Source organism: Ambystoma mexicanum, chromosome 2p, assembly GCF_040938575.1.
Source record: "Ambystoma mexicanum isolate Mex_15411 chromosome 2p, UKY_AmexF1_1, whole genome shotgun sequence".
NCBI classification, from domain to species: domain Eukaryota; kingdom Metazoa; phylum Chordata; class Amphibia; order Caudata; family Ambystomatidae; genus Ambystoma; species Ambystoma mexicanum.
This window is the reverse complement of record NC_090923.1, coordinates 184834216-184858333: the sequence shown is the minus strand read 5'-3', so window position 1 is coordinate 184858333 and position 24118 is coordinate 184834216. Positions and strand designations below refer to the sequence as shown.

The window sequence follows — 24118 nt, the reverse complement described above, 5'->3', positions numbered from 1 at the left end:
GTGGTAGGTAAGGATTTTCTGGTCAGTCTGGCCGAAATGTATGGGGATGCGGTGTTGTTCAGTCCTTTGTGGGTGAGAGATAGCGTTTTGAGGAGAACTCTGTCACTAATTTTTAACCAATGATGGTCTTTCCTGATGTTGGATATGTGTGCTCTGCGGGGTATGTCCAGGGCTGCTCTGAGAGCATTATTCTGCAGTATTTGCATTTTGTTTATGATGGTTTTACTGGTGCCCGTACATAGGGCGTTACAGTGGTCCAATTTAGACATTACTAGGGCATTGGCTAGTGTGATACAATTGGTTTTGGAAAGGTAAGGTCTGCAAGCCCTGATTAATTTGCAGGTGTAAGCAGTGGAGGAAGCGAGGGAATTAGTTTGTTTTTTAAGAGATAATGTGTAATCAAGGTAGAAACCCAGTGTTTTTACTTCAGTTGCCACTTTAATTATATTGCCATCCATGTTGAAGGCGAGATAATTGGGGCTGATTTTTTAGGTTAGAGTTGGAACCCAGGATCAGTATCTCTGTTTTGTCGTCATTCAGGCAGAGGCCGTGGGAGGCCATCCATGCCTGAATGAGGAGGTAAATCTTGTTTACTAGAGCTGTGTCTTCGACAAAGTTGCCAGATACTGGTATGAGGATCTGTGTATCGTCCGCATAATTGGTGTAGGTTATCCCCAGTCTGTCAAGTTTGTCGTAGAGTGACTTAGTGAAGATATTGTACATTGTGGGGGAGACACATGAACCTTGTAGGACGCCACAGGTGATATGTACTGGGTCCGCAGAAGCTAAAGGGGAAAACACTGTCATCGTACGGTTGGCTAGGAAGGAATTTACCCAGGCTATAGCTTTGCTTGAGAAATAGGCCGCAGACGCTAGGTGGTTGCATAACACTGCGTGGTCCACCAGGTCAAAGGCCGCCGATAAATCAAGGAGGAGGAGCCTAGCTGTTTTACCTTTATCCTTCAATTCATCGATTTGTGTTTTACGGTCGATTAGGGCCGTTTCAGTGGCATGTAGTGCTCTGAATCCAGATTGGTGTGATCCTAGTAGTTGGTTCGTCTCTAAATAGTTTTGGATTGGAGGTAGAATACTCTGTCGATAATTTTAAGGAAAAATGGGACCGTGGTGATAGGCCTATAATAGATAGGGATAGCTGGGTCGAGGGTCTGTTTTTTAAGGAGAGGCAGTACCCAAGATTCTTTAAGGTTTGTGGCTACAGTGCTGGTTCTAAAGGATGCGTTTATTAATTTAGATATGAAGGGTGCTAAGTCTAAGTCTTTAATAACTTGTGCTGGGCAGCTGTCACCTTGACAATTAGATGGTTTCAGGGAAGATATCACCTTTTCGGTTTCCAATATGGATATATTGGTGAATCTGAATGGTTTGCGATTGTTTTGAATGACTGTTCTGGGTGTATCAGGCAGGTGGGTAGTATGGGTTACAGTGGAGCTCAAGGATGCTTTCTTCTTTGCAATCTTAGATTGTTGGGTTGTGATTTTATTAGCTAAGGCATTTTGGATGCTGGTGCACCATTGTTTGTCCTTGGGGACATTGTCTATGGGAGCGAACGGATTTTCCATTTCCCGGAGGATGGAGAAGAGTTCTTTGGAGTTAGAGTTAGCTTTGCTAATTCTCTCATTAAATGTGTCTTTTTTACTTTGGATTATTTCCTTCTTGTATTTTTTAGCAAGGTTGTCGAGTAATGTTTTATTCTCAACTGATGGTGGGTGCCTCCAGGTAGCTTGTAGTTTGCGTTTTTGAATTCGTAATTCTTTGAGGTGGGGGGTGAACCATGAGTTAAGATAGGATTTTCGTTTACTTTTACGTACTTTGATAGGGGCAATTGCATCCAAGGCTTTGGACATAGTAGTGTTGAATGTCTCAACTAGCGTATTGGGGTCAGAGTTAATAGTGCAAGCCATGAGATCTGGTAGGAGGAGCGGAAGTAATTTTTCAGCCGTAATTTCTTTTTTGTTTCTAGTAGGCATGGGTGGTACTGTTTCCAGATTATCTAGTTTAGGAGGCTCTATAGTAGATGAAAAGCAGATGAGGTGGTGGTGAGTCCAGGTTTGTGGTAAAATATTAGAGATGGTGGTAGTACAATTTCGGTTGGCTATCCAATCTAGTGTGCAACCTTTTATATGTGTCCGGGCTAATACTTTTTGGGTAAGGCCATGATCGATTAAGATAGATTGGATGGAGTGGGCCTGTTTCTCCTCAACATAATTGAATCCCAAGTTAAAGTCACCTAGTAAAAGGAGCTGCATGGAGTCTTTGATGATATTAGTGAGGAGGCTAGATAGGTCTTCTTCAAAGTTACCTAGTGGGCCCGGTGGTCTGTATACCAGGAGGACAGTTAGTGTACTGTTATTCAAGATAGGTATTTTAGCCGAGAGAAGTTCGCAAGATGTGATTTCTGGGTGTGGGGTAAGTCTTACAGCTAACTTAGTTTTGGCGATGGTGGCCAGGCCACCTCCCCTAGAGTTGGGACGATCGGCTCTTAGTATATTGTAATTGTCTGGTATGGCAATCATGAGTGCGGGACCTGCGGCATCGTGGAGCCATGTCTCAGTGATCGCGAGGAGATCTAAGTTGTCTGTGGCAAGTATGTCAGCAATTTCCGTGTTGTGTGCTATGAGGGATCTCGCGTTGAGAAGGGCTCCTGACAAGGTAGGGGTTGTCATTTTTTCTTGTATGAGTCTAGGATTGGGAGGGTTGGGCCTCTTCTGGATCTGCGGGAGGTCAATTTGTGTTTTGGGTCGTCTATCTGCAGCTAGGGCAAAAGGGTTGGGGTTGGAGGCAGTTAGAGTTGATCTGGATCCTGAAGGATTGGTTCTTTTGTTTTTGAGGTCAAACAGACGTGGCAGCCTCGCTCTGAGTCGCATGTTTCTCTCTTGCAAGTTGCAAGGTATGGTGTTGGTATGGGCAGCATAAAGACCCCTGTATGCTTCACCTGATTACAAAGGGATTTATTTTATTTTATTGAGGGTCTGTTTATAGCACAGGCCAATCCCAGGAGGGCAGAATAAGTGATAAATAGAAGGGGGGCATACAAAGCAGTGCATAGTTACATTGGCGGGCAAGGTGGTTTAGAAAGGTTTATAGAAGGTCTAGGCATTACCTGTGAAGTGTAAGCAGAGATAGGATGCAAAAGTGAAGCCCCATGAACATCTCAGGACTGTGCATCTGCTCCCCAGTCATTAATCCACTGCTGGCCTTTCTCCAAGGGGTTTCCGAGGTCTTCTATGTGCTATTGTGCCTCCACCTGCTCATCACTGGCAGAGAGGGTTCTTCAAAGAGAAACGCAATGGGCCTTATTACGAGTCCGGCGGTAACCCTGCCGGTGCTTTCGCCGGGTTGCCGGCGGACATGCAACATTTTACCGGCACCTAGCTTGCCGGTGCCATCGGGACATTACAAGTCCCGTCAGACTGTCATGATCTCTGCTTCCAAAAGATCAGGACTTGCCCGACTCCCTTGGAAGCAGACCCATAACCCCGGTTCCGAGTGCCAGCCAGTCCCAATTGGGACCTTTTGGACCCTGTCCTGGCGCCAGTGGCACCAGGCTCATAAAGATGCCCAGTCCCAGCGCTGGAAGCGCCGGGCTCATAATGCTTGGGTGGACTTACCTGCAGCAGACCATGCTGCTTACTTACCTGCCATTGAACCCCTGATCCCCTTCTGTTTGGGACTACTTTTCCTGTTGGGTGGGGCAGGAGCCACTGCCTAGGTTCAGAACACTGGAACTCTTCTGGAAAGCAGGAACTCTTTTCTTACCTAGGCGTGGCTGTGGAAGGAGACACCTAAGCACTACAGGAGGCTATTTAAACCACACCCGATGGATGAATCTTGCTTTGTGTTATTCTGCATTCTCTGCAGCAGAACGCTCATCGTGTCTTCTGCTTCTGATCCTGGGCCTAAGGGAACAAAGGCTTACCATCCTGGAATCCAGTCTTCAGCAGCACCTGTAAAGACAAAGAAAGAACAGGTTAGCACTACGGTCTTCATCAGCAGCGCATCTCTTACCTGGTCCATCGGCTGTCACCAACGCCTCGCGCTGCATTCCGGCATCTGAAAGACAAAGGCTTACCTACTCTTCGCACGCTCCGGAGGCCTTCGGCGCTGCATCCCGCATCTGAAAGACAAAAGAAGGTGCGTTTAAAGACATTGGGCAACTTTATTACTCACGTGCCATTACTCCTTCCCACGCCGAATCCAGTGGGTATTCCAGCACCCTTCAGCTTCTCTAAAGCTCCGAACTTGTACCTGCAAGATAAAAGGGACAGTTAGTGCGCATCGTGAAGCAGGCTACAAGCGCTTACTTACGTGCTTCCAGGCGCTTCTATTCCTCACGCGGGTTCGATCCTCAACTCTCATCACCCCGCCATCCGCCATCGCCAGAACCCTGCAAAACAAGAGATATCATTACAAAAGACTTTTAAGACATTTGAAGTGCCCAGAACTTACCGTTCGTGCAGTTAACGACGGACAGCAGTCCTCTGAGGTCAAGAGGCCTGCACCCTTATCCAGTGAAGAAACTGGTTACAGCACCCTGCCCTGAGGCAGATGGAGAGCTCGGCGTTCACTTACCTAAGGTGAGGGCGTTAACCTTTGGGGTTCTACAGAAGAAGAGAAAGGGAAGAGGAGAGAGGCACCCAATAACCCCAGTTCATTAATCCCATATTTTCTATCTGCAGACATCTTACTCTTCAAGTCAGACATACAGTGCACAGAGGTCCAGCCCAAAGAGCCAACCGTGTGTTACACATCACCTTTGAAGATACGGCATTCACCCAGTCAAGACCGGCGCCTCTGCAGGAATCAGGTGAGCGTTACAGAACACAAAGCCTACCGCAAAACTCCCACCCAGGCGCTATGGAAATCTCAGATACCGACCAGCTAGCCAAGTTACTTGGGGAACTAAGAGCAGAAGTGCATGCAGCCCGTCAGGAAACGAATGCTCTAAGAAGGGAACTGATTATTTCCAAGGAGCGAACAGACGATCTCGCTAGACAATTGCTACAGTCACAAGCCGGACAAACTCTGTTACCCGCATCAGGGGCAAATCTTCCTTCAACATCCTCTACGAACCCAGTGCAGATCAACCTACCTGGGAATGTACCTCTGGCTCCGCCCGAACGATTTTCTGGTGACCCAAAGAGGTTTGCAGTATTTATTAATCAGTGCCGGTTGCACTTCTTATGCCGGCCAGCAGCCTTTCCAACTGATCAAGCTAAGGTAGCTTTCGTGCTTTCGTACCTTAGTGGCAATGCGGGAGACTGGTCGATCCCTCTAGTTAATCAAGATGATCTGGTTCTCCATGATTTTCAAGCTTTTCAGCTCAGTATGGAAAAACTGTTTGCAAGACATTCACTGGGGCAGGCCTTGGACAATGAGCTCCTTTCATTGCGACTTGGGTAATCAAGACCTTTTGGCTTATATTGCGTCTTTCAACAGACTGATAGTGGAAACTCGATGGCCTGTGGACAAAAGGATTACGCTGTTTTATAGAGGTCTACGTGGAGAGCTCAAAGATGTGTTAGCCCAAGTAGTGAATCCCCCGCAAGACTGTTCGGACTATATTGACTTAGTCGTTCAAATTGACCACAGACTGCAGAACAGGAAGGCCGATCGTTCCAAGTTTGATGCTCGAGTATTTTCCAAACCACCAACTCCTACCAAAGGAGTAGACTCCGGGGAACCCATGCAAATAGGGGGCCTGAAAGGACCACTAACACAAAAGGAGCGGGAAAGGAGAAAACAGCTGCAATTATGCCTCTATTGCGGAAACTCGGGGCACTTTCTTCGAGACTGTCCGGTGAAACCAGCCAAGAAGGCAGTAGGAGCTGCAGTTACCAGGGTCACAAACTCTGAGCAGGGAAACGACCTCGCCCGACAAGAATAGAGGTCCTCTTGCCGAGCGTTAAAACCAGTTCAGTGACCTCGCATTTCGTGATACCTATGGTCCTCATTAGCCCTGAACATCCGGATCGATTACATGCGATTGAAGCTTACGTCGACAGCGGTGCCATCGGCAATTATGTGGATCATGAAATGGTTTTGAGGATGAATCTGACTCTTTGTCCAAAGGCTGTAAAGGACGTCATTACTACGGTGGATGGTACGGAGATAGCCTCCGGACCAGTAACGCATACCACCCAAGAAGTGACGCTAGTAAGTCAAGATGGACACCATGAGAAGATCGTGTTCGATGTGATCAAGGCCCCTCAGTTCCAGATTATTCTAGGAATTCCTTGGTTAGAGAAGCACAATCCTCAGATCGATTGGCGAGCAAGAACGGTTTAGTTTCCAGAATGTGTCTCTACTTGTCACCCTCGACCTGGTGTTGCACTGGCAGCAATTTCCTCGGAGGCTCCCCAGTTACCTCCTGAATACCTAGAATTCCAAGATGTTTTCCGGAAGGATCAGGCTAACTCTCTACCTCCTCTTAGGTCTTATGACTGCCAGATAGACCTGATACCTGGATCTACTCCTCCTTGTAGTAGAATTTATGCCCTCACCGAGCCTGAGAATCTTCACCTCCGACAATACCTGGATCAATACCTAGCGAATGGGTTTATTCGTCCTTCCAAGTCCCCTGCTTCCTCAGCTTTGTTCTTCGTTCCAAAAAAAGAAGGGGACCTTAGAACTTGTATAGATTATCGCGCCCTGAACCAGATCACCGTTAAGAATAGATATCCGTTACCTTTGATCCCTGAACTCCTGGACCAAGTCAGAAAAGCATGCATATATACAAAGCTGGATCTTAGAGGAGCCTACCACTTGGTACGAGTAAAAGAGGGCGATGAATGGAAGACGGCCTTCCGCACCAAGTATGGGCTATTTGAATATCAGGTCATGCCCTTCGGACTTTGCAATGCCCCGGCCGCCTTTCAATATTTTATGAACAATGTCCTCAGAGAGCTCATAGATGTGTGTGTTGTTGTTTACATTGACGACATCCTCGTTTATTCTTCATCGGAAACTGAACATCGGAAACACGTGAAAATGGTCCACGAGAGATTGCGTCAACACAAACTTTTCGCTAAATTGGAAAAATGTGTTTTCAACGTGACTGAAGTTGAATTCTTGGGATTCATATTATCACCTAGCGGAGTGCGTATGGATTCAAAGAAGGTCGATGCAATTCTCAAATGGCCATCACCATCCTCCGTAAAAGGTGTTCAAAGCATGTTAGGCTTCGCTAACTTTTACCGCAGGTTTATCCCCGAATTCTCTCGAATAGTCCAGCCCATCACCGCCTTGTTAAAGAAAAACAAACATTTTGAATGGTCTACCGAGGCGGAACAAGCTTTCCAGAATTTGAAGACTAGATTTATCTCTGCACCGATCTTAAAACATCCTCGCCCAGAACTCCCCTACATCGTTGAAACTGATGCTTCGAGCCTTGCCATGGGGGCAGTTCTATCACAAAAGGACCCAGTAACCAATCAGTTTCATCCCGTGGCATTTTGGTCCCGCAAATTCTCGCCTCCTGAAATCAATTACACTATTACTGATAAGGAACTTCTAGCTATCAAGTCCGCCTTTAAGGCTTGGCGGCATTATCTTCTGGGGGCCCGACACACCGTTACTGTGATTACAGATCACCGAAACCTGCAATATTTGAAAACCGCAAAAGCTCAATCCTCTAGGCAACTCCGTTGGGCACTATTCTTTGCCGAGTTTGACTTCATAATTACCTATCGACCTGGTACAAAAAACGGTAAAGCTGATGCCCTTTCTCGGATGGGAGTGGAAGAACATTTGATCAATCCTAAACCTGTACCTATCATTCCCGAACAAAGAATTCTAGGTGTAATCGCCACACAATCCATAGAGGAAGTTAAGGATAAAGCCAGGCTACTGGTAACTCCAGCAGACATACAGAATTGGCATCTGCAGGGAAAGGACTTTACGGTGAAGGACAACCTATTATATTTCCAAGAAAGGTTATACCTGCCCAGCACAGATTTACAGAAAAAGGTAATCTCTTGTTATCACGATTCTTTAATTGAAGGACATTCGGTATGACCAAGACCTCGGAAAAGATCAAGCGCTACTTCTGGTGGCCGTCTTGGAAAAAAGATATCAGAGACTTTATAATGTCCTGTGGAGTATGCGCCCAAAACAAGAGTCAAAAGGAAAAACCAGCCGGCCTCTTACGCCCTATTGACATCCCGCCTCGCCCTTGGCATACGCTTTCTATGGACTTCATCACCGATCTACCTCCATGCTCCGGATACAATACGATCCTAGTAATCGTGGACCTATTCTCCAAGATGGCGCATTTCATTCCACTCAAAGGCTTACCAACAGCAGCAACTCTGGCCCGAGAATTTCTCGAAAACATCGTCCGACTGCACGGTTTTCCTTCAGTTCTAATTTCGGATCGAGGTAGTCAATTTATTTCTCATTTTTGGCGAAGTTTCTGTCGGTCGGCTCAAATTGATGTGAGACTTTCGACCAGCCACCATCCTCAAACCGACGGACAAACCGAGAGGACCAATCAAACTCTGGAACAGTATTTGCGCTGCATGCTACAACAAACTGAAAAAACTTGGAAAGATATCCTTTGGATAGCCGAATATACCTACAATAACTCTGTCCACTCGGGAACTGGGAAGACCCCGTTTTTTCTTTTATATGGTAGTCACCCTCGAACCTCGGAGTTGGATCCACTCCAAGATCTTGGAACACCAGCAGTAGACCACCTGCATTCTACAATCACCCAAGCCTTTAAGGAAGCCGTTTCTCACCTTCAAAGGGCTAAAGAACAATACAAGAAAGGAGCAGACCAACATCGGAAGGAAGCCCCCCAATATCAAGTAGGAGATCAAGTCTGGTTATCCACCAAATATCTACCTCTAAAAGGACCACGCACATTCAACCCAAGATACCTTGGTCCCTATTCCATCACTACCATAGTAAATCCAGTAGCGGTCAAGTTGGACTTGCCCCCTCACATGAAGATACATCCGGTCTTCCACGTCTCTCTATTAAAACCCGTGCAACCGCAAACCCGACTAACTACATCTCCAAAACCTATTCTAGTCGATGGAGAACTCGAGTTTGAAGTCAAAAGCATCCTGGATTCCAAGATCTCCAAATCTAAACTATTTTACCTGATTGACTGGAAAGGCTACGGTCCCCAAGAAAGATCCTGGGAACCTGCAGAATATGTCCACGCGCCTCGTCTAATCAAAAGATTTCATCGAACATTTCCTAACAAGCCCAAACCCCCGGAGAAGCCCGGTTTGGGAGGGGCCTTGAGGGGGGGTGCTGTCATGATCTCTGCTTCCAAAAGATCAGGACTTGCCCGACTCCCTTGGAAGCAGACCCATAACCCCGGTTCCGAGTGCCAGCCAGTCCCAATTGGGACCTTTTGGACCCTGTCCTGGCGCCAGTGGCACCAGGCTCATAAAGATGCCCAGTCCCAGCGTTGGAAGCGCCGGGCTCATAATGCTTGGGTGGACTTACCTGCAGCAGACCATGCTGCTTACTTACCTGCCAGTTGAACCCCTGATCCTCTTCTGTTTGGGACTACTTTTCCTGTTGGGTGGGGCAGGAGCCACTCCCTAGGTTCAGAACACTGGAACTCTTCTGGAAAGCAGGAACTCTTTTCTTACCTAGGCGTGGCTGTGGAAGGAGACACCTAAGCACTACAGGAGGCTATTTAAACCACACCCAATGGATGAATCTTGCTTTGTGTTATTCTGCATTCTCTGCAGCAGAACGCTCATCGTGTCTTCTGCTTCTGATCCTGGGCCTAGGGGAACAAAGGCTTACCATCCTGGAATCCAGTCTTCAGCAGCACCTGTAAAGACAAAGAAAGAACAGGTTAGCACTACGGTCTTCAGTGGCAGCGCATCTCTTACCTGGTCCATCGGCTGTCACCAACGCCTCGCGCTGCATTCCGGCATCTGAAAGACAAAGGCTTACCTACTCTTCGCACGCTCCGGAGGCCTTCGGCGCTGCATCCCGCATCTGAAAGACAAAAGAAGGTGCGTTTAAAGACATTGGGCAACTTTATTACTCACGTGCCATTACTCTTTCCCACGCCGAATCCAGTGGGTATTCCAGCACCCTTCAGCTTCTCTAAAGCTCCAAACTTGTACCTGCAAGATAAAAGGGACAGTTAGTGCGCATCGTGAAGCAGGCTACAAGCGCTTACTTACATGCTTCCAGGCGCTTCTATTCCTCACGCGGGTTTGATCCTCAACTCTCATCAGCCCGCCATCCGCCATCGCCGGAACCCTGCAAAACAAGAGATATCATTACAAAAGACTTTTAAGACATTTGAAGTGCCCAGAACTTACCGTTCGTGCAGTTAACGACGGACAGCAGTCCTCTGAGGTCAAGAGGCCTGCACCCTTATCCAGTGAAGAAACTGGTTACGGCACCCTGCCCTGAGGCAGATGGAGAGCTCGGCGTTCACTTACCTAAGGTGAGGGCGTTAACCTTTGGGGTTCTACAGGAGAAGAGAAAGGGAAGAGGAGAGAGGCACCCAATAACCCCAGTTCATTAATCCCATATTTTCTATCTGCAGACATCTTACTCTTCAAGTCAGACATACAGTGCACAGAGGTCCAGCCCAAAGAGCCAACCGTGTGTTACACATCACCTTTGAAGATACGGCATTCACCCAGTCAAGACCGGCGCCTCTGCGGGAATCAGGTGAGCGTTACACAGACAGGCAAGCTAGGTGACGGTAAATGTTGTTCCCCATTCCCGTGGAGTGCCATAGGATTCCACGGGAATGGGTTTACGGAAGCGCCGGTACCATTGCTAACAGTTCCGGCGCTTCCGTGAAGAGTCTGCCTACTGTGGCCGCTACGCCCGGCAGGGTCACACATGGCGGGCGCAGCAGCCCCAGCAGGCAAACTTGTAATTTGCCGGTCCGGAAACAAGGGTGCCAGTGATGTTACCGGCACCCTTGTTTCTGGACCGGCAATGTTGTAATGAGTGCCGGACTGATGTAGACAGAAAAGACTAGACTTGGCCACATTTCAATGTCTGAAGGAGGAGCATGAGGGTTCCATGTGTTAATATCCCCGCAAAAATATCGCCATACAAACATTTCTCCATATTTTTGCTGCGATATTAAGGCATGGAACCTGTGTGGGACACCCCTGGAACCCCTGTATTATTTTAAAAAGAGCGGGGGACCACCCCGCTCACAAAAAATACCCACAGACAAGGGCCCTCTTGGGTGGCTCTCCGATGAGGGGGCAGATACATGCCTTCCACATATTGGCCCAGGAAGCATGTGCAAGGGGGCGCCTCTCTGTATTAGTACATTTGGTGGGGGAGGGAAGGTTGGCCCAGAGAACTTCACACAAGAGGCCTTCTGTCGACTGATGTGCGTGCTGCGAGATAGAGTAGAAAGGTGGCTTAACTGCAGTGGTGTGACAGAGTGGGCAGTGGACCGTCATAGTGTTTTCCACATCTGTACTATGTGTGGCACGGAGCAGCTCTTGGTATTCGAGCTGTGGGGAAGTGGATTCGAACTGTGAGATGGTGACTAACTCTCGGCTGCAGACTGTCTAGTAATGGGCCTTGGACACACACTGTGCCTGTGCTCCACTCCCTTCACAGTTCTTCCCCTTCAGAAGCCTGTGTTCCGCCGCGTGGCTTTGATATCAGTTCATTGTTTATGGCGGGGGAGGGAAGGGGTCTTCGGCAGTCCCTGCCTTCTGCGCCTGCTTGGGGTGGCACTATTCACTGGAACTAGAGCATTGGCAAACAGCCCTTTCAGCATGTACACCGCTCGCCGCGATTAACGAGACCGTCTCGCCGCATGTGGATCTATGTGATTAATGCAACCATTTTACTGCGATCCCCTAAAATGCTGACTTCTTTTTATTTCGACCCCATTTTCAACCCTTAGATTTGCAGAGGAACACATCTGCAGCCCCATCTACATCCATTTTATACTATATCCATCCCCACACATATATATGGGTGTAAAGGGGATCAAAATAAAAGAAAAGTTGATATTTTAGGTGGTCGCAGTTAAATGGTTGCTGTAATTGAGTGATACCGCTGCATGTTGCCGGGCATGAGGTTGTTTCATTCTGGATTTTAAGGATAGTTTTTCTAAAGTCCTACCAAGACTTCATCAAAAGCATATATCTGAGGCACTACATAAGCCCCACTCTTAGTATAAGGCTGTACCACTTGAGAATAAGGTAGCATGGACAGAGCAGCCAGGCTTCTCTTAGGAGGGCGAGAGGGATGTAGCTTGGTACAAATAAATTGCACCGACATAATTGTACAGCGAGGATCTTCCAGGAGATCTGGTTTAGCGTGAGACGGCCGCCAGGTGTACCTTGATGGATGCATGAGCCAGTACAGCTTTTGCCAAGGATAACAAGTATGGAAGGATATGTGGACCCGTGACCCTCAGAGGGGTAATCTTCTGTGATTGGCACCACATAGCAAACCGCTTCCACTTGTGGCCGTAGGACTTGAGTCGACGGCGCCCTGGCATTGGCGAGGACTTCCCTGCAGTCCGCCGGCAACTCATAACCTCCAAACTCTATGGCTGCAGGAGCCATGCCTTCAGGTTCAGCGATCCTGGGGGTTGTGATGAAGGATTGCACCTCCCTCTCTGGTAAGCAGGTCCAGATGTACCAGCAATTTAACCGGAGGTGATGTTGACAAGCTGAGTAGGTCCGGATACCAAATCTGCCGGGGCGATGAGTATCATCTTGCATCGACACTGTCGGAGTGCGTTGATAACACGTAGCAGGGAGGGAACAGGGGAAACATGTACAGAAACAGACATTCCAAGGGAGGCAAAACACGTTCCCAAGCTCCTCAGTTGATGGAATTTACTGGCAAAACTCTGCCATTCTGAAGTTGTTGCTGTGGCAAAAAGATCGATCGGGGGTCTGCCCCATTTGATGAACAAGCAGTCCACCTGATCCTGATAAAGTTCCCACTCATTGTAGGAGTGCAGCTCCTGCTGAGGGAGTCTATAATGGTGTTCTTGATGCCTGCCAGGTGGAGTGGGACGAGGAACATCCCCTGTCCAATTGCCCAGTGCCACAAGTCCTGAGCTTCCTTGGAGAGCGATGGAGACCGAGTGCCCCCTTGCTTCCTGATGCAGAACATGGTGGTGGTGTTGTCCGTGAAGATCCTCACCACCTTGCCCTTCAGAGCCAGTAGGAAAGACTTGAGGGCCCATAATACTGCCCATAGTTCCAGGATGTCGATGTGCACACCCTTCTCCTCTGGAAGCCACAGACCTCTGGCGTTTAGACATACGGTGTGAGCCCCCCAACCTTCCAAAGAGGCATCCGATGCGACCATCTCCTGGTATGGCAGGGTTTGGAATCCTGTCCCCTGGTGATGTGGGAGCACACCCCCCACCATTCTATCGCCTGTCGGAACTCCTCGTTGAGAGGGATCTTGTCCACAAATCTTCCAGACACTTGAATCCAACGTGCACTCAAGAATTCCTGCAGAGACCGATGAGGTAGATGCAGGACGACATCATGCCCAGCAACAACTTGACGGCCCGCACCGTGGCCATCTTCACCGATGACAGTCGCTGCACCATTCCTTAAATGGCTGCTTGCTTCTCCTCCGAGGGTGAAGCCAGGCTAGTCACTGTCTTGAATCTGGCGCCGAGGAACAGCACGTTCTGCGATGGTGTTAAGCAGGACTTTGGATAGTTCACGGAGAACCTCAGCTCCGTCAGCAGGCGGACGGTCTCCTTTGTGTGCTCGTTGGCCAGCTTCCAAGATAAGACACGTAACAGCCAAATCGTCCAGGTACGGGTACACGTGAATTCCCTACAGATGCAGATGGGCCGCCACTGGGTCCAGGCATTTTGTAAACACTCTTGGGGTCGACTTCAAGCGAATGGTAGAGTCTTAAACCGGTAGTGTTGGCTTTGCCTTGCACCAATTTCTGCTTGGAGAAGTGACTTGCCCGCAGAGAATTGGAACTAGATGAGCTGAGGGCCCTGGAAGGAAGGTACTTAGGAAGAGAGTGTTGGAGATAGTACGGGCCATGGCCCAAGAAGGCCTTGTGGAAGATGCAGAGTGTCTTGAACATGATCCTTACAGCCACCGGGAGCCAGTGGAAGGATTTCAGAGCTGCAGAGATACCCGCCTGGGCTTCAGTCAAAAGATAAGTCTTGCAGTCCTGTTTTGGATGAGTTGCAAAGGCCAGAGGGTAGAGTTAGGTAGATTGAGAAAGAGGCTGTTGCAATAGACAAGCTTAGAGAGAACCATAAAGCCCTACTACACATTTAAGAAAGACAGCAGCATTTCAAGGTAAGTAATGGACCCTGTGACTATTTTGGAAATGCTCTAAGCAGATTCAGGGTAGGCACGACCCAGTGTTACAAGTATACCTTTCTGAATAGTGGAACACACATTCATGGAACAGTATGAACCTACAACTACATTTAGGATACCCTTAAGTTATACTAGGTGAGTAAGACATACTGTTGTAATAAACGATTACAGTTGCTTTTCAGATCAATGGAACACAGACTAAGGTAAGAAATAACTAACTTATTTTCGGATGGGACAAGGCAGACCAAGGTTAGTAAAACCCACAATACACGTATTAACATTACACACAGCTATTTAAGGTAAGTAAAACCCAAGGCAGACTTATTCTAGACAGACTATAGAGCAGGTCAGGGGAAGCAAGACCCAGTAGGTGAACTTACACACTTATATTCTGAAATAAATAGGTGAAACCAAAAGCATTACCTTTGGGACGAGGAGGACCCAAGTCACAGCTGAGTAAAATAACTTTATACATACTTTTCGGAATGGCAAAACACTTTCAAAGGATAGTAAGAACTTTTGCAACTGCTCATATTTCAGAGGGATAGTTGCCAACCAACTCTTTCACAAGTGAGTAACTTTTAAACACTTGTTATACTTTTCAAGGCAGAATCCTTTTCTTATCAAGTCCTTCCTTAGTCTACTGCATGAATTCACTGAGGGGCAGAAGAGGGACCCTAGTGGTCTACGTGCCAGCTGTAGTCATGGTGAAATAGGGTTCAGTTTCAGGAAAAGTCAGAGTTCCTGAGGAAGTCTCTTCAAAACAAGTAGGTAATTCACTTTAGAGTTAGTTAGCATCCAGGGACTTCAGGGAAGACACCCTAGAAGGATTCCAGCAGTGGGCCTGGGTGAACTGGATGAGAGGACTCCCAATCACATGAAACACCCCAAAAGCTACACAGGAATCACACAAGGCTTAAGGTATGTAATACCCCAGCCAACACAGTAAATCAGCACAGAAGAAGAGTTTGCAGCAGGACGTCTTCGGGATCTGCAGCCAAAAACCTGGTTGATGTCATTGTCATGAATACTGGAGACAGGACACTGGAAGGGATTTTGCAGCAGGGATCAACGGGGAAGGCTCCAAGCAAGAGTTTCTTCATGGCTTTGTAGTTTTGGCGCCCTTTTCAGGAGCCAGGAGAAAACTGAATATCGCAGGTCGGATTCTCGTTATTTATCAGGTTCAGCACTCTGGTGAGGGGACTTTTTGGACTTCAATTCAGTCACCAAAGTTTCTGCACGTTTCGGAATTAGGAAAACCATGCACCACAAAATGGCTCAAGATCGCAGGGTATTGGGGTATTGCAGCCCCACAAGTTTGCAGCACAACATGGGATGGCTCAAAATACAGGTCCTCTTGAGTCTAGTGGATCTCACCAGCCTCTGGGAAGAAGCCATCACGTTCGGGACCCCCAGGTAGATTGGAAAGAAGGGTTACAGCAGGCTCTGGTTACACAGCAGGCTCTCCGGTCACCGGAAATCGCTACAGCCGTCTTCTCTTCATCTTCCTCTTCAGATTCAGCTCCAGTGTTCGACTTGTCAGCAGCTTCCAGGTTCGGAGTATTTAGCAGGAACTACAGCACAACTTCTGATATGATATATGTCATTTCTAACGCGCCTGTATATAAGTGTTTCTAGGCGCAACAAGACAATGGGGGAAGACAGAGAAAGGACAAGACAAACAATCCTACTAGGCCATGTGTCATTCAGATGGTGCAAGTGCAACAGCGCAAAAAAGTGCAGGAGAAGGGAGGGAGAGGAGTGCCAGGGAGAAGAAAGAGGAAGTGCAGACAGGCCATCGCGGCTCTGGGGAAGTGCAAGGAAGCAGGGGGCTGTGGAGGTTACAGTTACAGCCCCTAAGTGTGCGGTAGGCCCAGAGGCAGTGCAAGGGAGACTGATCATGGAGGAGCCTGGGACCCAGTGACACTCTGGGGGTAGCCAAGCAACCAGTCAGCACAGCAGACAGGTAGGTCAGCACAAGAGGGAGAGAGAAAGAGAAAGCAGAGGAGAAGAGGAAAGTGGTCTGGCTCATGTTTGAGAGAGCAGGGAGGCCATTCCAGGGGGAGGCACCTGCAGAGGAGAGTGTTCTACCCCCACTCTCTGCCTGAAGAAGCGCCTGACCCTCAGAGAGTTGGAGGTAGCTGAGCGAAGGGCTCGAGAAGTAAGTTATTTAGGAAGAGCGAGTTGGATGTAGTGCAGGCCACGGGCCCAGAAAGCTTTGTGGACAATGCAGAGGGTCTTGAATTTGATCCTTGCAGCTACAGGGAGCCAGTTGAGACATTTCAGGGCTGGAGAGATACATTCCCTGGGCCTGAGGCCAAGGATAAGTCTTGCAGTCCTGTTCTGGATTAGTTGCAGAGGGCGGAGAGTAGCAGAAGACAGATTGAGAAAGAGGCTGTTGCAGTACTCCAGCCGAGAGAGAACCAGGGCTCTGGAGACAGTGGAAGTCTGGGGGGGGGAGTAAGAAAAGGAAAAATACCTCTGAGGAGGTGCAACTGGTAGTGGGCCTTCTTGGCAAGGTCTGTGATGTAGGGAGAGAAGGAGAGAGTGGAATCAAAGATGACACTAAGGTATTTTGCTTCACAGGTGACAGAAGAGGGTCCAAGGAGGGCGGCCACTGTGAGAATGAGCAAGCGGGAGCAGTAGTCCCAATGAGAATGATCTCTGTCTTACTGGCATTAAGGTAGAGATCGTTGGAGGAGCACCAATCCTGAATCTTGGCTAGACAGTCTGAAATGAGCGAGAAAGGAGAGGAGGTTTAGAGGAGCCTGACCGAGAGCTGAGTATCATCCACATAAAACTGAACATTGGAGGAGAAGGTAGAGATCAAGTGGGCCAAAGGGGCCAAGTAGACATTGAAGAGCTAGGGTGAGAGGATAGAGCTCTGGGGAACACCACATGTGGAGAGAGAGGTGGCGGAGAGAAAGGACCCAAGTTGGACCTGGGATGGTCGGTCCAGGAGGAAGGAGGTCAACCACTCCAGGGCCTGATCCGTGATGCCCAGTTTCTCATGCAGTTGATTGATCAGGGTGGCATGATTGACCATGTCAAAAGCAGAGGAAACGTTGAGGATAATCAGGACAGGAGGAAGGATAGAATCAAGATTAGAGAGCAGATTTTGACAGATGTTCAGTAGAGCAGTTTCCGTGAATCTGGCCGCTCCGAAGCCAGACTAATGGTCATGGAGACAACCAACAGATTCAGTGTGAAGAGTAAGCTGGGAGATGGCCAGCTTTTCCATGAGTTTGCCCAGGAAAGGAGTGATAGAGAATGGGTGATAAATTGTCAGACAGGTGGGTTCGGCAGAAGGCTTTTTTAGGAGGGGGTGCACCAGAGAGTGCTAGAGGAGAGAGGAGAAGGAACCAAAGGCGAAAGAGCAGGCATTCTCTCCCTGCATTACCAGGCTGAATAAACAGACTGCGAGTAATGACTAAAAGTAATAAAAGTATTTACACTGCCATCAGCCATTCAAGTAAACTTGCAATTGTACCAAAATGTTACCAGGTAAGTAAGAAAGGGGATACATTGTAGCCCCCCCCCCAATACTCCACATAAGGTGGGGTGTGCTGGCTCACTCAGACAAAATGTTAAGGGAATGAAAATCCCTCTTTATTACTTGGGAACATTAGTTCACCCAAGTATATGAAAGAGAAATTAACACGGGAGCCCAAAGGGGGCAAGCCAGCCTAAGCCCAAAGGTTGTGGGAAACTATAATTTCAACCATACACTATGGAGACATAAAAAGGTCACCCATAGAAAGAGTAAAATACTAGATGAGAGGGGAGAAATATTCCCCTTCACCTAGGGATAAAGTAAAATAGTTGCCAAGTCCAAGCATAAGGGTTATGGGGTTGACACGGGTCAGGAAGATTTATCATATACTTAACACTGGGCATCACAGGGTCCTTCTGAGCATGTTCAAAGGCATGCACGCAGCAGCATTTTCAGTGTGCATCAAATATAAGGAAGAAGCGCCGTCAGAGTCTGCCACAGCAACCGTTCTATATTAGAACTCTGTGGCCACATCACTGGATTAGTGCATTCACCAATTAACCAGCTTAATTAGAAATAGGACATAACGGGTCTATCTAATCAACGCTCGAGAAGCCATAGAGGTAGGGTGGGGCGTAAGGGACATATGTTGAATAGGAATTTGGGTTAGGGACCCTGTTGCCTGTGTTTACTTTTAAATACACATACATAAAGACAGAAATAAGCTGATACCATGTCTGTATTTATTTGTAAAAACAGGGATTTTAGAGAGCCAAAGTTTGCTCACGGAAGCCCACTTCACTGGTGGTGATTACCCAAAACTCACAGCGGTGTTTCTAGTCGAGCGGAAGTTAATTCGAACAGTAAACTGTCTCCGAACTAAACCAAAATGAAGAAAAATATGGGAAAAACAAAAATAATACACTGAAAAAAGACATGAAAAATATAGAGAGAAATTTCTCTTGAATACAATTTTTAAAAGTGGAAGCCTTAATCACAAAATATAACTGTGCAGATAAGTATATAGATCCACATCACACCTTTAATAGTAAGTGGAGTGACCTCAGTGGCAACATACATGTCATCCGCCTAAGCACCCCTCCCTGCTACTGCGTCCCACTGTCTCGCCTCAGCCGAGGTACTGGCAATACTACCACCTCAAAGCACCAAGGATCTGCTCCCCATCATGTTCTGGAATTGCCCCTTGAGGACCCCCTATGCCTAGAGAATGTGAATTGCAATAAAGAAGCAGGCATAGGCTTCCAGTAATACATGTATACTATACGCCTGGAATCTAAGATCCGTCGGAAGGTCCCCCGCGCTTGCGCACCACTGTCTGCAACGCCACCTACCGTGTATAGCTCATTGGTGACCTTCTGCAGCTCCTCGTGCATCTGGAGTCCGATCTCCTTGCTCTGCAACAGAAAAGAGGGAAGGTTGAGTGTGCGTACTGTGTCATCTTTCCACCATCTTCTAGGTCGACGTTTAGTGCTGTTAATGGGCCAATCAGACAAGACTTGCATGCATCCAAGATGTCCGCCTATTGTTTCAGAACGAGTGAGATTGTGTGCATGGGGCTGGGAGAAAGCAATACCACATTTGGGGCAAGGTGGTATCTGAGCAGGCACCTGTGCAGCAATGACACCTAGTCATAGGAAGCAAATACCATGGGTTGAGTACTTGGCACAAACTCGTTGCCGAACTTATGAAAATAGGGTCTAATGCAATGGCAGGAGTCTGTAACCTTTGGATCTCCAGATGATTTGGACTAAAACTCCCATCAGTACTAACCTGCACAGCCAGTGGCAAGGCATCATGGGAGTTGTATTCCAAAACATCTGGATAGCCGTAAATTGCAGACCCCTGCCCTATGGAAAGATGCATTAAAGTCACGAAGACACATTGTACGGAAAAAGGGACCTTGTGAGTTTATATGAGTTGGCCTGCTGGAACAGTGTGTAGATGGCTGGGTGATTTCCTGATAGATGTTACGGTCCAATGGGTTCAGGCCCCCATGTTTTCTTTCCCAAAGTAACCTAACTACTATGCAAGCTCCGTGGTAAGACTGTAACCTACGTCCACAGCAAACGAAGATGTAACTATATTCTTAAGTTAAGGGCATAGATGCCCCAGGGCTTGGTGCGCTATATAAATGTACAAATAAATAAAGTATAGTCAATTCTACTAGAGGAGAAGTCAATGCTACCAGAGAAGACCTATCAATGTAGAAAGTGACCACAGATATCGACGTGCAGGCTCAAGCAACACCTAAAACATAATGTCCAAACCGGAGATCACCCGCAAGCGGCACAATGTCCAGAGTGGGGCCTGCAGTTTAGAGTTCAAATGGGAAGCAAAATCATGCATCCTAAGGAACACAGTGCTCATCAATTGGTGGAAGCTGTAGGACTTCACTGGTGTCTAGACTTCTATGGGATAGTCCGTGAGTAGAAAGGAGAAACTGAAAAACGCGTTGCCTTGGAGGAATGTACAGTCCCTGTGTTAACAGAGAACTGCTAAGAACTACAGACTATTATGAGAGATTGTGTTTCTTGACACAATTAGAGGCAGTGAGGAGATATCATTAGCCAATGCCTATTTCCGGCCTTCTCACTAAATTCCACAAAGGTTGCTGCAGTCAATGATGTACGGAGAACATGCATTAATCCTTCCACGAGTCACCCCAAAACAAGTGCAGCATTTTGCACTGTAACCCTAAAGACTGGGTCATTCAACCCTAAGGGATTTACTGCATCAGTGCCAGACCCGGGACCAGGTGCAGCTAAGATCCTGGAGAGGATAGTCACAACACAGTCGCAGCAATATAGTGCATCCAATGCTTTCCTTCATGATCACCAATCAGGAGTCAGATCCGACACACCACCGAAATGGCTCTCCTTTACCACAGGGAGCTCATCTCGCTCGGCAATAACTTCCAGTAGCCTTGATCCTCCACGACCTATCAGCGGCATACGACACAGTGGACCATAGTGAGCCATGAGATCCTACTTCACCGACTTCACCAATGCATTGACAAATGCTTTGTTGGGTGAAGCGATAAAACATAAAGAATATTTTCATTTCCGATCAATCACTAGGATCTGTGGTGTTTTTGTTGCCCTCTGACTACTTGCCACCAGTGTCATCCTGCTTGGTGGTAGAGTCTGGCAGGCATGTGCAATGCAAAGACATCTCCTAGACCTATATCAGGAACGTCAACAATCAAGCTCAAGTGTGAGTACAAAATCACAACCCATGATGACGTGGAAGGCCTTTCTTGGAGGAGCCACTCCTCTTTTTGCTGCATGCTTCCATTTTTCAACACAACCAGGTTTAATACACGGCCTGACTGAGAGTGTGGCTCTGTGTTTTATGTGCTCTGCATTAAGAGTTCATATGAGTCCTAAGGCCTAGTCTCCCAGAGAAAGTGCCTTTACTCTGTTAGTCGTGTGGCTAGGTGCGTGGTGTTGTTTGCCTGTGCTATCTAATTCCACGCGGTGGGATCCATTTTACCTGGCTGGGTGCTTTTTGACCCCAATCGACATTTATCAAAATGTAGGTTGGGTTTGTTTGACTCAAAGATCCGAGAATTGACATGGCTAGCCCTTGTCCCTCTTTTGTGTAAGAGGAGTTGCCCACTGGATGTGTGTGTCTCAGGACTCGGGCCTGTAGTCAGCCTGAAACAGTTCTGACTGGCATATGCAGTAGCCTATCAGTCACAGTGTGGATTCACTCCGAAGCCACAGCGGTGCTCCTTTCCCAGGAGCTGTTAATACTGGGTCACGGTTCCGGGTCGAAGACCTCCTCTCCCAGAATCTCTCCCTGAATCTTCCGACTATGCCGGCAGTGTCAGACCCAGAAGCAGGTGCACCTTGACTGCCAAGACTCTGAAGACTATCGGTGCTGGACCAACCAGAGAATCGTCATCCCAAGACATCAGGCAAACGGTCTGGTTCTATCTCCCCCGACTGAGAAGCTCCAGAGGCCTGTGCTAATTCGAGTCCTAGAACAGCACTGCCAAACTCACCTTCCCGGACCTTCTTCCGGGAATGGCTCCTCTCCGGTGTGACGTCTTCAAGCTTTTCTTCAACCTTTGCTCTTCCTTGGTGTCTTGTGGGGCCGATCCCATCCTCAGAACCTAAATCTTATGCCTGAGGATGACCTGAAAACCTGCATTACTGGCAACCACCAGCAGCTGCCGAATCACCTTCCCACTCCTCTGGGCCTTATCCTTTACTTTGGAATCACTGAACTGGAAATAATCACTCTTCCGAAGGGTCGTTTGATCCCTCCTGCACTGGTGAGTTGTTGTTGGATGCTTCAGTGGTGGAAGGAAAACGTACATTGCAACCGCATCTACAAACTGTCGACTGTCTGCTACATAAATGCTTTGTCACTCCCAGGGTACCGCTCTCTTGAGTCTCCGACACTGTTCGTGAGTCTTTCCTTCTTACATTTCATCAGCCCTACCCTCCTCCTCATCTTCAAGGAACTCATGAGGGCCTCCACCAAAGAGAACTCCAAGAACTGCTCCTTGGGACACTTTTAAACAAAAGTAACTCTTTCCCGCCAAAGAATGCGTATATTCACACTACTTGCATCCCTTGGTCTCCTCTTGAACTTGCAGGGCCTCGATAGACATGCCTTTACATACCTGTTACTGCCCTTTTCGTTCGAGGAAGGACTTTCTACTGACCCTAAAGACGGGTTACATTGTGAGATCTTCAGTTTTGCAAAGCTTCTTACCGGTGAGGGTATTTTAATTTCTCTTGCCTTTTTCGTACATAAAGATGACATGTTTATAAACATGTATTATGTGGGCGTTATCTTGCTGGTTATTAAGGGAAAGTGAGTACTGTACCTGTGAACCACCTCTCTCCACCCCAATCCCCCCCCCCCCGAGAGTTAGAGTTAGACCTGGGCTGCTCTGTCACAACTACTGGTGAGCTTGAATGAATCACTAGCAGCACCTGAGTCAGGAGCTTGAGCAAATCACTAGCAGCACCTGAGTCAGGAGCTTGAGCGACTCACTAGCAGCATCTGAGTCAGGAGCTTGAGGAAATCACTAGCAGCATCTGAGTCAGGAGCTTGAGGAAATCACTAGCAGCACCTGAGTCGGGAGCTTGAGCGAATCACTAGCAGCACCTGAGTAAGGAGCTTGAAGGAATCACCAGCAGCACCTGAGTCGGGAGCTTGAGGGAATCACTAGCAGCACCTGAGTCGGGAGCTTTAGGGAATCACTAGCAGCAGCTAAATCAGGAGCTTGAGGAAATCATTAGCAACAGCTGAGTCAGGAGCTTGAGGGAATCACTAGCAGCACCTGAGTCAGGAGCTTGAGGAAATCACTAGCAACAGCTGAGTCAGGAGCTTGAGCAAATCACTAGCAGCACCTGAGTCAGGAGCTTGAGCGACTCACTAGCAGCATCTGAGTCAGGAGCTTGAGGAAATCACTAGCAGCATCTGAGTCAGGAGCTTGAGGAAATCACTAGCAGCACCTGAGTCGGGAGCTTGAGCGAATCACTAGCAGCACCTGAGTAAGGAGCTTGAAGGAATCACCAGCAGCACCTGAGTCAGGAGCTTGAGGGAATCACTAGCAGCACCTGAGTCAGGAGCTTTAGGGAATCACTAGCAGCATCTAAATCAGGAGCTTGAGGAAATCACTAGCAACAGCTGAGTCAGGAGCTTGAGGGAATCACTAGCAGCACCTGAGTCAGGAGCTTGAGGAAATCACTAGCAACAGCTGAGTCAGGAGCTTGAGGAAATCACTAGCAGCACCTGAGTCAGGAGCTTGAGGGAATCACTAGCAGCACCTGAGTCAGGAGCTTGAGGAAATCACTAGCAGCGCCTGAGTCAGGAGCTTGAGGGAATCACTAGCAGCACCTGAGTCAGGAGCTTGAGGGAATCACTAGCAGCGCCTGAGTCAGGAGCTTGAGCGAATCACTAGCAGCACCTGAGTCAGGAGCTTGAGCGAATCACTAGCAGCGCCTGAGTCAGGAGCTTGAGCGAATCACTAGCAGCACCTGAGTCAGGAGCTTGAGCGAATCACTAGCAGCACCTGAGTCAAGAGCTTGAGGGAATCACTAGCAGCAGCTGAGTCAGGAGCTTGAACAAATCACTAGCAGCACCTGAGTCAAGAGCTTGAGCAAATCACTAGCAGCACCTGAGTCAGGAGCTTGAGGGAATCACTAGCACCAGCTAAATCAGGAGCTTGAGCGAATCACTAGCAGCACCTGAGTCAGGAGCTTGAGGGAAATCACTAGCAGCACCTGAGTCAGGAGCTTGAGGGAATCACTAGCAGCACCTGAGTCAGGAG

The 24118-nt window shown here is 48.0% G+C and overlaps 1 protein-coding gene and 1 long non-coding RNA gene across 5 annotated transcripts in view; one reads left to right on the top strand and one right to left on the bottom strand.

Moving 5' to 3' along the window:
• Positions 1 to 24118, bottom strand: part of SRGAP3 (SLIT-ROBO Rho GTPase activating protein 3) — a 780680-nt gene that overhangs the window by 207897 nt on the left and 548665 nt on the right. For all 4 annotated transcript variants that reach the window (XM_069643471.1, XM_069643470.1, XM_069643468.1 and 1 more), the window contains exon 4: positions 19158 to 19220. In XM_069643471.1, coding sequence (XP_069499572.1) covers positions 19158 to 19220 — 63 coding nt within the window. The remainder of the gene's footprint in view (positions 1 to 19157; positions 19221 to 24118) is intronic.
• LOC138566333 (uncharacterized) overlaps positions 1 to 24118 on the top strand; it is a 292266-nt gene that overhangs the window by 103557 nt on the left and 164591 nt on the right. The gene's annotated exons all lie outside the window — the stretch shown is intronic.